Source organism: Corvus kubaryi, unplaced genomic scaffold, assembly GCF_017639235.1.
Source record: "Corvus kubaryi isolate FWS band 111438036 unplaced genomic scaffold, C.kubaryi_AGA036_p1.0 37285, whole genome shotgun sequence".
Lineage (NCBI taxonomy): Eukaryota > Metazoa > Chordata > Aves > Passeriformes > Corvidae > Corvus > Corvus kubaryi.
Window position 1 is genome coordinate 1,319,970 of NW_024581089.1, and position 13,034 is coordinate 1,333,003.

The 13,034-nt window shown below is 44.7% G+C and overlaps 1 protein-coding gene across 10 annotated transcripts in view; it reads left to right on the forward strand.

Moving 5' to 3' along the window:
* IQSEC1 (IQ motif and Sec7 domain ArfGEF 1) overlaps window positions 1-13,034 on the forward strand; it is a 264,092-nt gene that overhangs the window by 47,977 nt on the left and 203,081 nt on the right. For 8 of the 10 annotated variants that reach the window (XM_042026667.1, XM_042026682.1, XM_042026668.1 and 5 more), the window contains exon 2: window positions 8,130-8,159. The exons of the other annotated variants lie outside the window; for them this stretch is intronic. In XM_042026667.1, coding sequence (XP_041882601.1) covers window positions 8,130-8,159 — 30 coding nt within the window. The remainder of the gene's footprint in view (window positions 1-8,129; window positions 8,160-13,034) is intronic. 10 annotated transcript variants of the gene reach the window in all.

Below are 13,034 nucleotides of genomic sequence, written 5' to 3' on the forward strand. Positions count from 1 at the left end.
TGGTCTCCAAAGCCTGAGGATTAAGGGCATAAATTTCATGTGCAGAAAATGTCTCATTCTTGTTGAAGGTTCTTGGCCTTTAACTCTCTGATCCCACGTATGTGTAAAGTACATTTTGACAACAAGCCTCTGCAGGCAGAGGATTTTATTAAGGAAAATAGGGAATACTCGATACAAATGAAAGATGAAACTTGATAATTTTCTAAATGTTTATGCCAATGATTGCATGTTGAGAGGCTAAATTGATGATAAAGTGTTCTGCTGTGTCTTCATAGTCTGAGAACCATTTAGCTGCTGTTGGAGGCAGGAAGGGTCTCTAAAAGGGACCATAATTGGGGCCATGACTGTAGAAAAGCCACACTTGCAGCTTTACTGAATGTAAGATAAAAGGATGAGCTTCTTGTTTAAACCCCAGTTTTAGAGAGATTTTTCTTTCTTCCTAAGGCCTTACCTGGAAATAGAAATCTGAAATAATCCTGTCCAGTGGCTTTCCACTTCTGATCACCCTTAATTTAAGCTAAAATAATGCCTTCTGTATTCAATATTCCACATTCAATACAGGTGATCCCCATATGCTAATGCTGCTTAACACTACCTTGTCCTTCTGCAGAAAAAAGTGGTCACAAGGATGTTGAAACTGGAGAGAGATTTCTGATGTGCAGTTAGATATTAAAAATTTACTGCACAGCTCTTCAGTACTTCTGGGGTTAAGCTGCAGTTCTCTTCCTCAGCTGTTGAAAACCCACTCCACACCTCAGTTAATGAACTGAGCTGGAAAGACACATTTAAAGGAATTTTGGTTGTGAAGTTGCTCGTCCCTGAGCTGGGGTAGGGACAGGCAAGGCTGCAGGTCAAAGGGGCAGAAACAACTGGATTGGAAAGTTTTGGCTGCAGGGGAAAGTAAGGAATCGACTGATTTGTGAAATGATAAATGTAGTAAGAATGAGGTGTTTTTCAAACAGAATGGAGGCAGCCTTTCAGGATTCTGTAATTAGTTTTCTTAAAAGCTACTGCGAATTGTAAACAATTGAAGGGGAGTGTAAGGAAAAGAGGTAGAATGGTTTTGGGAACTCATAAACCCAGGATATTTTACTCACCACTTGAGATTCAAGTCCTCATTCTGCTGCTGACTTTAAGATCACCCCTCGCTTGTCAAAGCGAAATATTTGCTTCCCTTCCATATGGCTCTTTGGCAGTGCTCTTACTGAGATCATCAGCAGGCTGCTCCGTGCAGTCTAATGGCTTCATCTCGTGGGACAGGTGTTGGTGGGAGGCAGGGAGGCTGCAGACCCTGTTGGTGCAGGGATGTGTTATCCTGGAGGCTTTCACATCTCCATGCCCTCCACGCCCTGAACTTCCCACCTGCCACGGGAAGGGGAACAGAGAACTATGGGGAGCAAAGCTTCCTCCTGTGAGTTCTGCTTGGCTGCATTTCCATCCCAGGGAGCATTTTCTGTGTTCCTGCAGTGCACATGAAAGGATTGTGTTCGTAACTGAGCTGGGCAGGACTGGCCAGAATCGGTGAGGCTGCTGTGACATGTGCCAGGCCCCTCGGGGGGCACGGGGCAGAGCAGCTGCTGGGCTCCTGCCCCACCTTCCACAGGTGACACCAAACACTCTGGACAGAAGCAAAATATGTCTCAGCTTGTCTGTGTGTGGAGCACAGCTGCTTTGGGCTGCCACAGGGGTGTCAGTGCGATGGCACATCCCTTCCCTGCCGGGGTCACAGGGATTGCTGTGCACAGGGATAGCGGCAGTCCTCTGGTTAGGCACAAGCAGCACCACTTGAATGCTGCATTTCCCATGTGTTTAGCTGTTTGTGTTGATGTTCTGGTCTGGGAGGCAGTTCCAGGCTGCCCAGGTGGTGCTGGGATGCAGCACCTGCCGGCGTGTCCCTGTTCCCTGCTGGGGGAGGCTGCTCCCGCTCCTGCCGAGCGCACAGATGGTCCCAATAACCTTGATGGGAAGCACAGGCTGCCTGCTTTGGAGCCTGTCCGTTCTCCAAACTATTTTCAGGCATCAAGAGAACCCAGGTTACTATAAAACCCATCCTGGCTGAAGAAGGTGAGTGTGGGGAGGGCTGTGTTCCGCCCGAGTGCGAGCCAGCCCGCAGCATATGGCACAGAGCAGTGGCTGGGCAGTGGCATCAGGCTGGGCTTCTGCAAATCCCTCCTCAGAGATCACTGAGAGTTTGGAAGGGACGTTTCTTGGACAGTAGTGGCTGTAAGCAGTCCAGGAATGGATATAACAAGCTTGTTATGGAGGCGATGTGCCAGGAGCTGCATTTCCACGGTATTTATCATAGGATCACAGGATGGTTCAAGTTGGAAGGGACCACTGGAGGTCATCCAGTCCAACCTCCCTGCTCAAGCAGGGCTCCCTAGAGCTCAGTGCTCAGGATTGTGTCCAGATGGCCAGGCTGGAGTAGAGGGTACAGGGAGTTATCTGTAGGAGATAAGTGTCTGCTGCCTCTCGTGGGCTGAGACGTGTCTGCTTGGGCTTAGCGTGACAAAGATGGAATCCATGGAAGTAGAAGTGGCTCTTTTCACTGTTCCTGTCCAGGCTCACAGTTAGAATTCGCTTTAAAGGTTAAAAGAAAAAAAAAAGCTATTTTTTCACCATGGTCTGTGTGTAATAGCTTTGTAAGGACTAAAGAGCTGCTGGGAGTGACTGCCACATGAGCAGTGCATTCCCAGAGCTGCGATGGGAGGATGCTTCTGAGGCTGGAGGTGCTCTGCACAAACAGGAGTGCATGCAAACAGCACAGAGTAAATCTGTATTAAAAAAGGGCATCTGCAATATTAACTGTCACTTAAGATGGCTGAAAGGTCAGTTTCCTTAATTGGAGTTGGAGAAAATAAGGACAAAAAGAACGTAATTGATGATGTTCTGGGTGAAATACTGTGCTGTCTCTGTGAACGTGGTTAATTGGTGTTTGTAGGTCTAAAATCGAGTCCATTTAGCAAACAGGTCCTTTTTAAGCAGTCAGTCTTGTGCTTTAGCACAGAGTTCACTCCACACCCTCCTCCAGAGCCCAGCAGAGCTCCTTGCCCTGTGTGGGAGCTCGTGGGGAGAGCAGCTGTACCTGGGAATTGTCTGTTTTCAGGGGAAGCACTGGGTGTCTCCCAGAGCAGCACTTCCAGCAGTACCTGGTGATTGTCCCCAGCACACAGCAGGAACTGGGCACATGCTGGCTGGCTTTTGTTTCAAAATGGTGCCTGAAAATGCTTCTTATATAACTGACCCTGGATTTTGCAGCGGGTGATTCACAGGTTTAGCTCACATTAACTTGTCTGCATGATGCCATTCCATGTGGGAGGTGGTGTCCTTTCATGCTTGAGCTGCCACGAGATCATGGTCCAAGTAGCAGCCCAAATTTAGCTTGTATGTATTTTGCTGATATGACTTTTAAATCTTACACTGTCTGGGACTTGATTGAAACTTCTTTTTCAGCTTGGTGGTGGGAAATCACATCTAAACTCCCGCTGCTCTCTGCACTCAGAATGTATTTATGGCTTTTTTTGAGGGTGTGAGCAGTGGACTGGTGCCCAGGGAGCTGAAGTGTGTGGAACATTGAGACAAATTAGGCAGAAGGCTTTCAATGCATTCATCATGACATCAAATCCATGTTTAAAAACATGGAATATGATCTGAGATACTGTTTTCCTCTATTTTGAAGTGACCAAGAGTCCTGGGACCTTGGTGTGAGGTTGGTACCATTATAACTTAGTTGGGATTTTGTGGGAGGCTGTGGTGAGTGGGTTTAATTGTGTTGATGTAAAGGTGTTCACCCCGTTGTGCATGATGACAGAATCTTTGCTGAAGGGGCTTAATTAGTGGTGAAATTCATCATTTTTCTCATCCTGAAGCTTGCCTTGTTAAAATGCTACTGACTGGACAGGTCTTACGAGGTTTTTTACCACTTCTTTCAAGTCTTCAGCCCAGCAGAATCTTTTGACTCTGTCTAACACAGAGAGCCTTGCTGGCCACACCAGTTTTTGGAAAGGAGAATCTCCACTGCCTGTGTCTGTAGGATGTGGGCTGGGTGAGACGGGGCTTGGAGCAGCCTGATCTGGTGGGAGATGTCCCTGCCCGTGGCAGAGGTGAAATGAGATGGGCTTTAAGGTCCCTCCCAACCCAAACCATGTTTTTACGTTGCTGGCAGTGCTCTGGTGCTGATGCAGACCCTCTAGGCACGGGGATGAGGGCAGGACAGCGAGTGTGTCTGAGCTGGGGAGGTTCTATTCCAACTCAGCTCAGTGCTGTCGTGAGGCTGCTCTTCCCAGACTCCTGAGAGGAGAGTGTTGCTTTCCTTGGCAGAGCTTTGCACATCTGCTGGGATCCACAGGGCACAGAACATCATTCACACCCAGCAGGCTCAACTAGAAGTCCTGGAAAGCTCTAATAGCCTTGAGATGGGGTTGGAGGTTTCCTGGCAACACGTGCCTTGTTTTGAATTGCTGCTCAGAACGTTCACCTGCAGGAACCTCACACTATTCCCTGCTCCTCATACAAGGAGGATCATTTCTGTAGCCGTCAATGAATCCTCCCTGAAGCTCTGTCCCTTGAAGGTAGTCTGTTCCTCTGCATTACAGATGCTGAGAGATTTAATACACTACAGAAGAACAACCTGTGCTGGTGCAGTTTGGCTTTTGAGGCACGTTCTGTGCTCAAAGCAAGGCTTAGTCAAATGCATTGATCCTTGGATTGCTGTGTACAGATTGGGTTCAGTCTTTCCCTTTTGTGAAAAATGCAATTGGAATGCTTTTTAATACGTGGTTACTGTACACTCTACCTTAGAGTCTCCTACAATGACATCAGTTCTTGTGGCTTGTGAGAAGATGGAGCCTGGTTATTCAGTGGATGTTTGACATGCTGTTAGAAACCTTGGCTTTTCCCCAGTTCTTTTTATTCTGATGGAAGTGACAGCTCTAAGGAGGTGAGATCTGAGTGGGATTCCTACCACAGGGGTGGCTCTGTGAACTATTTAAAGCCCTGTCCACTTGTGGGTTCTTACAGAAGGGTTTCAGTTCTGCTTTTGGCTGGTTTTGTACCACATTTTGCACTCCCAAACATGAATCCTAGACAAACAATTTTAAAAACTGTTAAAACTACTTGCTGTATAATTTTGTAAGACATTGCCATAACCCACTGCCCAAATAAAGTATCTGCTCAGCTAGGAATTGTTGCAGGGGTAGCTGTGTGTCTCAGTCTGTATCATACTCCTTGATGGTCCTGTGCAGTGCTTTATTTGGAAAATGATTACCTTAACGAGCAAGAGGAAAGCTGGTCCTGAAGCTGCCTTTGGAAGCAGCTTTACCTTGTGCTGTTCCACTTCTAAGTGCAGCTTTAGGTGTGAACAACAAATCAGATGCCACCAGACTTCCAGCTTGTTTATTATGGCTCTTGGGGGAGTATTGAGAATTGAACATTTCCTGCTGCCCTCTGTGAGCCAGAGGCTTGCAAAAATCTTTGGAATGAGGAAAAGCCACTGAAGGAGCTCTGCTGCTGCTGGGATTTGAGGTCCTGCTGTCACCTCAGTGAGCAGAGACCTGGGAATGGGAAGCTCTCGCATTCCCAATCTGAAGGGCTTTTCCATCTCGTGCTTTTCTCAACATTTTCTTCGAAATTGTGTTATTCCTATAAATGGCTTCCAATTTGTAGGAGCTGACACCTCCCACCAAGGATGGTTTGTTGGAAAACTGCCAACCAAGTCAGCAACTGGAAGCCAAGATAGTTGGTTTGTTGTTCTCCTGCATGGGTTATTTATAGGAAGATGGTGGTGACAAAGATAAATCATTTTGGTAGCGTGAGCGGAGCTGTTTTCTCAAATATCCATGTTTTGGATATGGACTGACAGGGGGTGATGGCAGTACTTAAACTCAAAAATCATTCCGGATTTTAATGGTCACTTTGGTTTGTAGCCTTTCAAGTACGGGGTTTTTTGTTTTTCTTTACGTTTGGTTTTTGGTTCAGGGTTTGTTATGATGGTATCTGTTCCTCCTGGCCTCTGCTTGCAATGAAATTACAGTAATTACTACTGGTAGGAAAATAATTTCTGCTTCTCTTGGCTATAACCATCTCAAAAAGGATGTGTTTTATCGTATTTCCTACTGAGAATGAAATTCCTGGGGTCAGGAAGAAGACAAACTTGTACTTCAATAGGAGTGTAATAATACTGTAATATTCTACTCAAAATGAAATCTTGGAAACCATCCAGGGCTGAGAGGAGAAATCCTGGAGAACGTTGCCTGACATTTATCTCATCACTGATACAATTCAGATATCTAAATGGAATCTGTGCTGTTCCAAGTACTACAGCACAGAAGATATTCTATATATTGTGGGCTTTTTTTTTTCTCCTTTAAGGTCTACCTTGAAATAAATAATGCAAGATACTGCCAGAAGTCTTTTCACCTTTCTCCTTGTCTCAGCAGTGCCTGTATCATTTCTTTTGTCTGGGGCAAAAGGAAAAAGAATTAACCCGGAGCCCAGCGCATGCTTCCCGTGTGAGCAGAAACATTAAATATTGATCCCCAATCCTGCCTTTTAAAGAATGCTCAAAGAAAATCGAATGCTTTATTTCAAACCACACGTAGGGGGTTCTTTCAGCGCTGTGTTCATTCAGCCCTGCTCATCAATTACTCGTTCCCTGAGCAAAATTGACCAGCCCTGAACAACTCTTTGGAATTTACTCGAGTAAATCTTTAGCCTTGAAAATGCAAATTTAGCAGAGTTGTGAAATTTCCCAGCTTTTCTGGGAATCCTGAAAATAAAGAAGAGGTGGTGGGTGGGCCCCCTTTGTCTGTTTGCTGCTGGGCTGGGAGGTGATCAGCTGGAGATCACCCTCACCTCACCTCACTGAAAATACTTCTTGAATTCTAATGAGAGGGAAAATGTGCTGCTGGAGCAGTGGCTTGGGATGGCTGGTGCTGCTTCCAGGGACATGGGAATGCTTTGAGCACTTGGAGACGTTTTCCGTGTTGGATGAGTTTGTTATTCCAATCCAGAGGAAAGGCAGGAAATTAAGACACTACAAAGCAGTTTTCTCCTGTGTTTGAAAACTTGAAAGCACAAGCAATTACATGGACATCTTTTCAGGTGTGTGTTCTGCCAGACAGAATTTGCTGAGATCTGAGTGTGGGAAGGAGTCACTTAATTAAGCACTGGATTCATTAATTTTTTCATTCTCTTGGGGGTGCAGGGGTGAGCTCATCTTCACAGGACTTCTGTGTTGAGAAAACTGCTTGGAAGCTGCTGTGCCTGTTAAAAAACTGTGTTTGGATCTGTTCTTTGGTTCCTGAAGAACTCCCCTTGTCTTTGAGGAGGCAGCTTTGGGAGTGAGGGAGGAAAGGAACTGGGCAAGTGGATGTATGTTTGCTTCTGGATTTTTGTTTGGTCATGAAAATGGAATATTATGTTCCCGTTTCTCCTCAGAGATGAATCCTTTTCAGTGTGAATGATCCTGAATTAAGTTTCTTTGCTTAAAGAATATTGGGGAAAGAGGGGAGGTTTTGTTCCAAGTTTGATTGATGAAATTATCTCACCCGAGGAAAAACTGCCCCTCAGGAGCTTGGGTAACTTATTATATATTATCCCTCTTTCTTGCACATTTATGAAATTCAGACAAGCTCGAGGTTTAAAATATTTTAAATTACCTTTATTTGCCAACCTTGGCCCTTTCTGAGTAGTGCCTGATAAGGCTGGGCATTGGATTCCAGACCTATTTGCCTGTGACCTTTTCAGCTAAAGAGTGAAGAAGAGGTGAAGAAAAAAATTAAAATGTACAAACTAATCTGCTACTAGAATAGTGCCAGAGTGTTGCTTTCCACTTGTAAGGATGGAACAGAAATCTCTGAGCATGTTCGAGGAAAATCTATACTGAGGGTTCAGAGGGTGTCACGTGTTTTAATATTGCAATTATTGACCTCAGCTGTTAACTGGGTTTTAGCTTCTAATAGATTTCCTCACAGCCTAAGTAGACGTGTTTCTTTTCTAAATGTCTTATTAGCAGAAAAAGTCCAACAGGCCCTGGAGACACTCACTTGAAGTACAGAGGGAGAGAATGGCTTTTGAATTATAAATGCTGGAAACAACTGTGTCCTAAGTATTTGTGTATTACTTTACAGGTCTGAAGGGGACAGCTCAAGAAGCCTGAGGTATGTGTACATCATCTGATGTCTTTGTTCTAAGAAAATTCTTTGTTTAAAAGCATTACATAGAAATAGAGGGTTTTTTTAAATGCGGGCATTATTGGTTGTGCTTAGCATGCCATTGGTGTTTTGAGTAAAGGATCTTCTGCCTTGGATAAGTTACTGAATGATTCTATCTCCAGTGTGGTTTAAGAATGAGGGATTACTTTGGATCATTACAAAGGATTTGTGGTTAGTTCCTGGTGCTCCTAATCAAAGTTCACGGCTGCCCAGTGCACTGGGGAAGCTGAGAACCAGCTGCCTGCCAGTTTTGGGGCAGCATCTGTGTTGGGGGGAAGTCCATGGATGACTTCTGGCTTTCTTAGCAGTCCTCTTTTTCACGTGACAGGGAGAACCTTCATTGACTCATTATTGCAATGCTCATTATACACTTGGAGGGTTCAGATAATGTGCAGAATTTCATGTAATTATCAGACACTTTCCTTCCAGCTTACTCCCTTGGTGTTTTATACTTGTTACCTCAGGGGTGGTTTTTATTCCTACCTCTCTGCAAACTGAGTCGAACTTGTAGAGCTTGTAAAAGTGCTCTCAACAGGACTGAGATGTGAAAATTCCATCCTTGAATCCGAAAGCGTTCCATATTCATTAGAGCATTGCCATTAAGCGGATGCCTTGGCTCTCCAGCAGTGTGACTATTGATCAGTGATAATAAGGTTCATAATATTGACTGTGGCTTCACCATGATACCCTGCAGTTTGTTTTGGGGGCTGTCAGGATGTTGCATCTTAAGGCATTGTGTTTATTTACTGTAAAACCCCAAAGCAAAGGCTGGACCTTCCCTTGCAGAATTAAAATCCAGTTCTTGCCCACAGGTGTGCAGACTAGCCCCAAGAACAGGTGAGTTGCAGAACAGTCAGATATCAGAGAACCGGAAGTCTGTAGGAAGGGATTAAGGATCCTCTGAAATGCTTTTCTTCTTATGACAGAGTTCAAGATCACTCTGGTGTGGACCCGAGCTCAAGGCTGTGAGGGCGAGTTGGGAATCTGTTTAATGCACAGCAGCTGAACTGGATCAAATCCCGAGGCTGTAGTAGGATGCCTGTGGGCATCACTATGTTTATTCCTTGGGTTTTTAGCTCCCAGCAGAGGTGCCAATGTGCTGGCAAGCTGTGGAAGGACTAATGCTGGTCAGCTGTTGCAAACTGAAAATGCTGGCCCTGGCATGTGGATTTACAGCAGTGTGGTCACGTTTCAGCCTCAGTGGCCACTCTTGTTTGTCCCTGAGCCCCGTGTGGGATTTGGCTGCTCCCATGGATGTGTGGCATCACCTGGTAAGAGTGGGGCTCTTGGAGAGCGTGTTGGGGGGGTTTAAGCAGAACACAGGCACAGCTGAAAGCTGCTCACTCCAGCTCTGGTGCAGTGCTGCCTGAAAACCAACCCCTGATGGCACCCCAGCCCTGGCTGGGTTGTGGTGGTGGGAATCAGCACCCTGTGTTCCCACAGAGACCTGTGGGCAGTCAGGGTGAGCCCTGGGGTGCTGATACCATCCTGTGGTTTGAGGCTGTTCAGTGAATTAATTCTGTTATTCGGTGTGAGCTTGAGCTACTCCAGGACAGCTCCAGACTTCTCTGACAGCCTGATTTCAACCAGGCTGATGCAGCAGCAGGCAGTGCAAGCAGGAGGCAGAGCCACACTTCTGAAGTGCTTTTTCAGTGTAACTCTCCTATCCTCCCTCTTAAACTGCATTTTCTCCAAGGTGAAATGTCACTGAGGATGTGCTTTTGTGTTTCTGCCTGCACAACATCCTGGTCAGCTTTGGTCTTGTCTTGGGTAAAAGCTCCCTGAGGTCTATTGATGTTTAGGCAGCATCTTTATGTTGTGGTTAATTTGCTTCCCACTGTTTTCCTTTCTTTCTGGCAAATGAAGATGAAATGTAATTATCTCAAATGAAGCGATTGGGGCAGTCTGGGGAATAGTGCTTAATCTCTGAAGAGATGGTGGTTCCTGCTCCCTGAGATACCAGCAAAGTAGCAGCAGATCCAAATGCTGACTTGCCAAATGGTCCCATGAAATCAAGGGGAGCAAGGAGCCACGAGCAGGTGAGAAACCAGGGATAAAAGGTCCTGTCTCAGAGTAACTGGACAGACACCATGTGGAGTGAAATCAGAAGGGCTTGTGTTTGTGGTCAGTAAATGAAAGTATTGGTTAGGATTGACTGACTCTCAACCACTGACACTGAAGATAAAAGGATCACTCCAAATAAAGTGAGATGCAGCAAGAGATGTTGGTCTCTCCCAGCTGGGTGGGTGTAATCAGACTCCTGACCAAGAGATTGGTTTGGAATAGCTGGTGTTTTTCATGCTGGACTGGAATATCCAGTACAAGTGATGCCCTGGAATTTTACACTCTTGCTCAGTTGCAAAGGATATTGCCCCAGTGGATTTGTTTTTGGAGCTTTATAGCTGCTTGTAACGAGGAAATTGCATCCACAAGATGTTTTAAAGTGTTGTGAAATGCAGAAAACACAGAATCTGTGCAGAGACAAGGTTGACACAGCAAAGCAATATGATTCCAAATAATAGATGAAAACAGTCAAAAATCAGCTTGGCTTTATTTCTTTAACTTGTCTTTTTCATGGTGACAAAAAGTCTTGAATTATCCCCTTGTACAAGCCCTTAAAATTCTTTCTGCTTAAATACAGTTGTCCTGTAATAGACTCGCTTTGGTTTCCCTTTGGTGAATGTCATTTCCAAGCTGAGGTATTTGTTACATCTGTTCACTTGGGTGGATCACTTTGAACACTTTGCATTCTGAGGTGCAATGCACACATGCAGTGTGGAGCTGTCAGTGTGATGGGCTGCTTTAATTAACTGTCTTTGTTCACATGCTTTCAGGAGAAAATGCAATTTGTTTTACAAGGCATTTTGATATTTGGTGGTGTGATGTGACAGCCAAGATGAAGATGTCTGTGCAGTACACCCTCTCAAAGTTTGCAAAGATTGTCTCAAGGTTTGGTAGTAGGTGTTCCTTTTCCCTCTGCAGACCTTGTGTGTTTAGAGATCACCAGGCTGGAGGATTGGAGCAGTGTGTGAGGGGCAGAGGGGTTCAGGGAGCAGCTCTGATGAGCAAACCTCTGAAACCTGCCCAGAAACAACACCTTTAGGGGTTTTTGTTTCTTTCCAGTTGTTCCTTCCTAGCTGTGTGCTTTTAAAAGAGAAATAAGGTACAAAATGAGGGAAGCTGCAATAAAACTGCATAAAAGGAGAGGCTTTCATGGTTCCTGAGCTGAGAAGTGCCAAGGCTATTGCCAAAAAGGTGTGGTGTCCTAGGAATAGCTATGAAATAGGCCCAGAAAGAGTGAAGAGGCTGAAGGTTAATTTTAAAAGAAGCAGCAAAAAAGAGGGCAGCTGAAGTACAAATTATGGGGACAACATGAACTAAAAGCAGAGAGTGATTTTTCCCAGTCTGTAATAGATGGAGGATGTGGGGAATTGTGTCTGTTGAGGATCACACAGAAAGGCTGATTTCTTGTGAAGGTGCACATTAGATTAAGTGGAAAAGTAATTGTCTAATTTACTTTAGAGCAGGAGAGAATTGTAAAATATCAGCCTCACTTCGTGCTGGGTGGAGTGGGAGGGCTGGCTGTGAAACAGACCCTGACAAACTGCAGGGATGCAGCAGCAGAGAAAGTCCAGCAGGAAGCAAAGTTTTGGGACCTTTTTGTTTTCTTTTATTCCAGGAAAATCTGCTTGACCTTTGTGACTCAGCCTCCTCTCGAGAACCTGCAAAGTGCAGGGCTGGGCAATTAAACACGGAGGGACTTGTAAAACTAATTTTCAAGTTGGAATGTATTGCTGTGCCATCTAAATGACTCAGTGACTGTATGTAAAGATGGCCTTTTCTGGCTGGTTTTAATCATTTCATAATGACTCTGCTACAGTTTTATAACCAGTCCTTAAAATGTGCAAAATTGTCACTTGTTAGTAATTTTAAAACCCCCAAAATTTTCCTCCAATAGATTTTTACATAAATGTCAGGCTGACCCTCTCCAGTAGAGTGGAATCTGATGAGTCTCATGATGTTATTTTAAATTAGTTTTATTGCTGCTAACAGGAATAAAACATATGGGAACAGCTTCTGGTAGCTGAGATGGCTGTGGAGCTGCCAGTGGCTTTCAAATGGTGCAGCTTTAATCTGAATTTCAGAATGAAAGGACAGTGATACGTTCATCAAATTGTCAGAACTGCTTCTATGTCATCTTTAACAGTAGTGATATATTTGTGATGTTAATACCTCCCCCCCCAAAATTGTATGAAACAGAGCCCACCAGATTTTTAAATTTCAGTCTTAGTGTCTTCCCTGCGGGACTCAAGCTGCATTTAACTGTGTGCTTTAACAACACTTTGGGAATGTGATTATTTTCTCCAAATCTAATGTGTAGCTGCATGTGCCAGTGAGCAGGAGGGATGAGTTTGTGGTTTGATGGCCTTCAAAAAGTGCCCATAATTCCGTGCTTCATGTGGATTTTTATTTTTCTGGATTTCTTACTGAGAATCTTCAGGCCTATCATGATGTTTCATTACTTCAGCTTCAGGTGCTGCAAATGATTCTGTCACAGCCATAACACCCATCAGTGTTTTGTACAAAAATGTCCTGCATGAACTCAAACTGCTTTCCCCCCTTAATTCCCTTCCCTTAGACTCAATCCTCAAGGAAGCCCAGTAGCACTGTGAATAGGTGAATTAAAGGGAAAAGGGGATGGATTTTTATTTGCAGGAGTTGTGTAAATGCAGGTAGGTGTCTGTTTGCAAGCAGATGAAGTTTTTGCATCAGGCAATGCGTTACATTAATAGTTCCACTTCTGAATTGCTGCACTTCTGG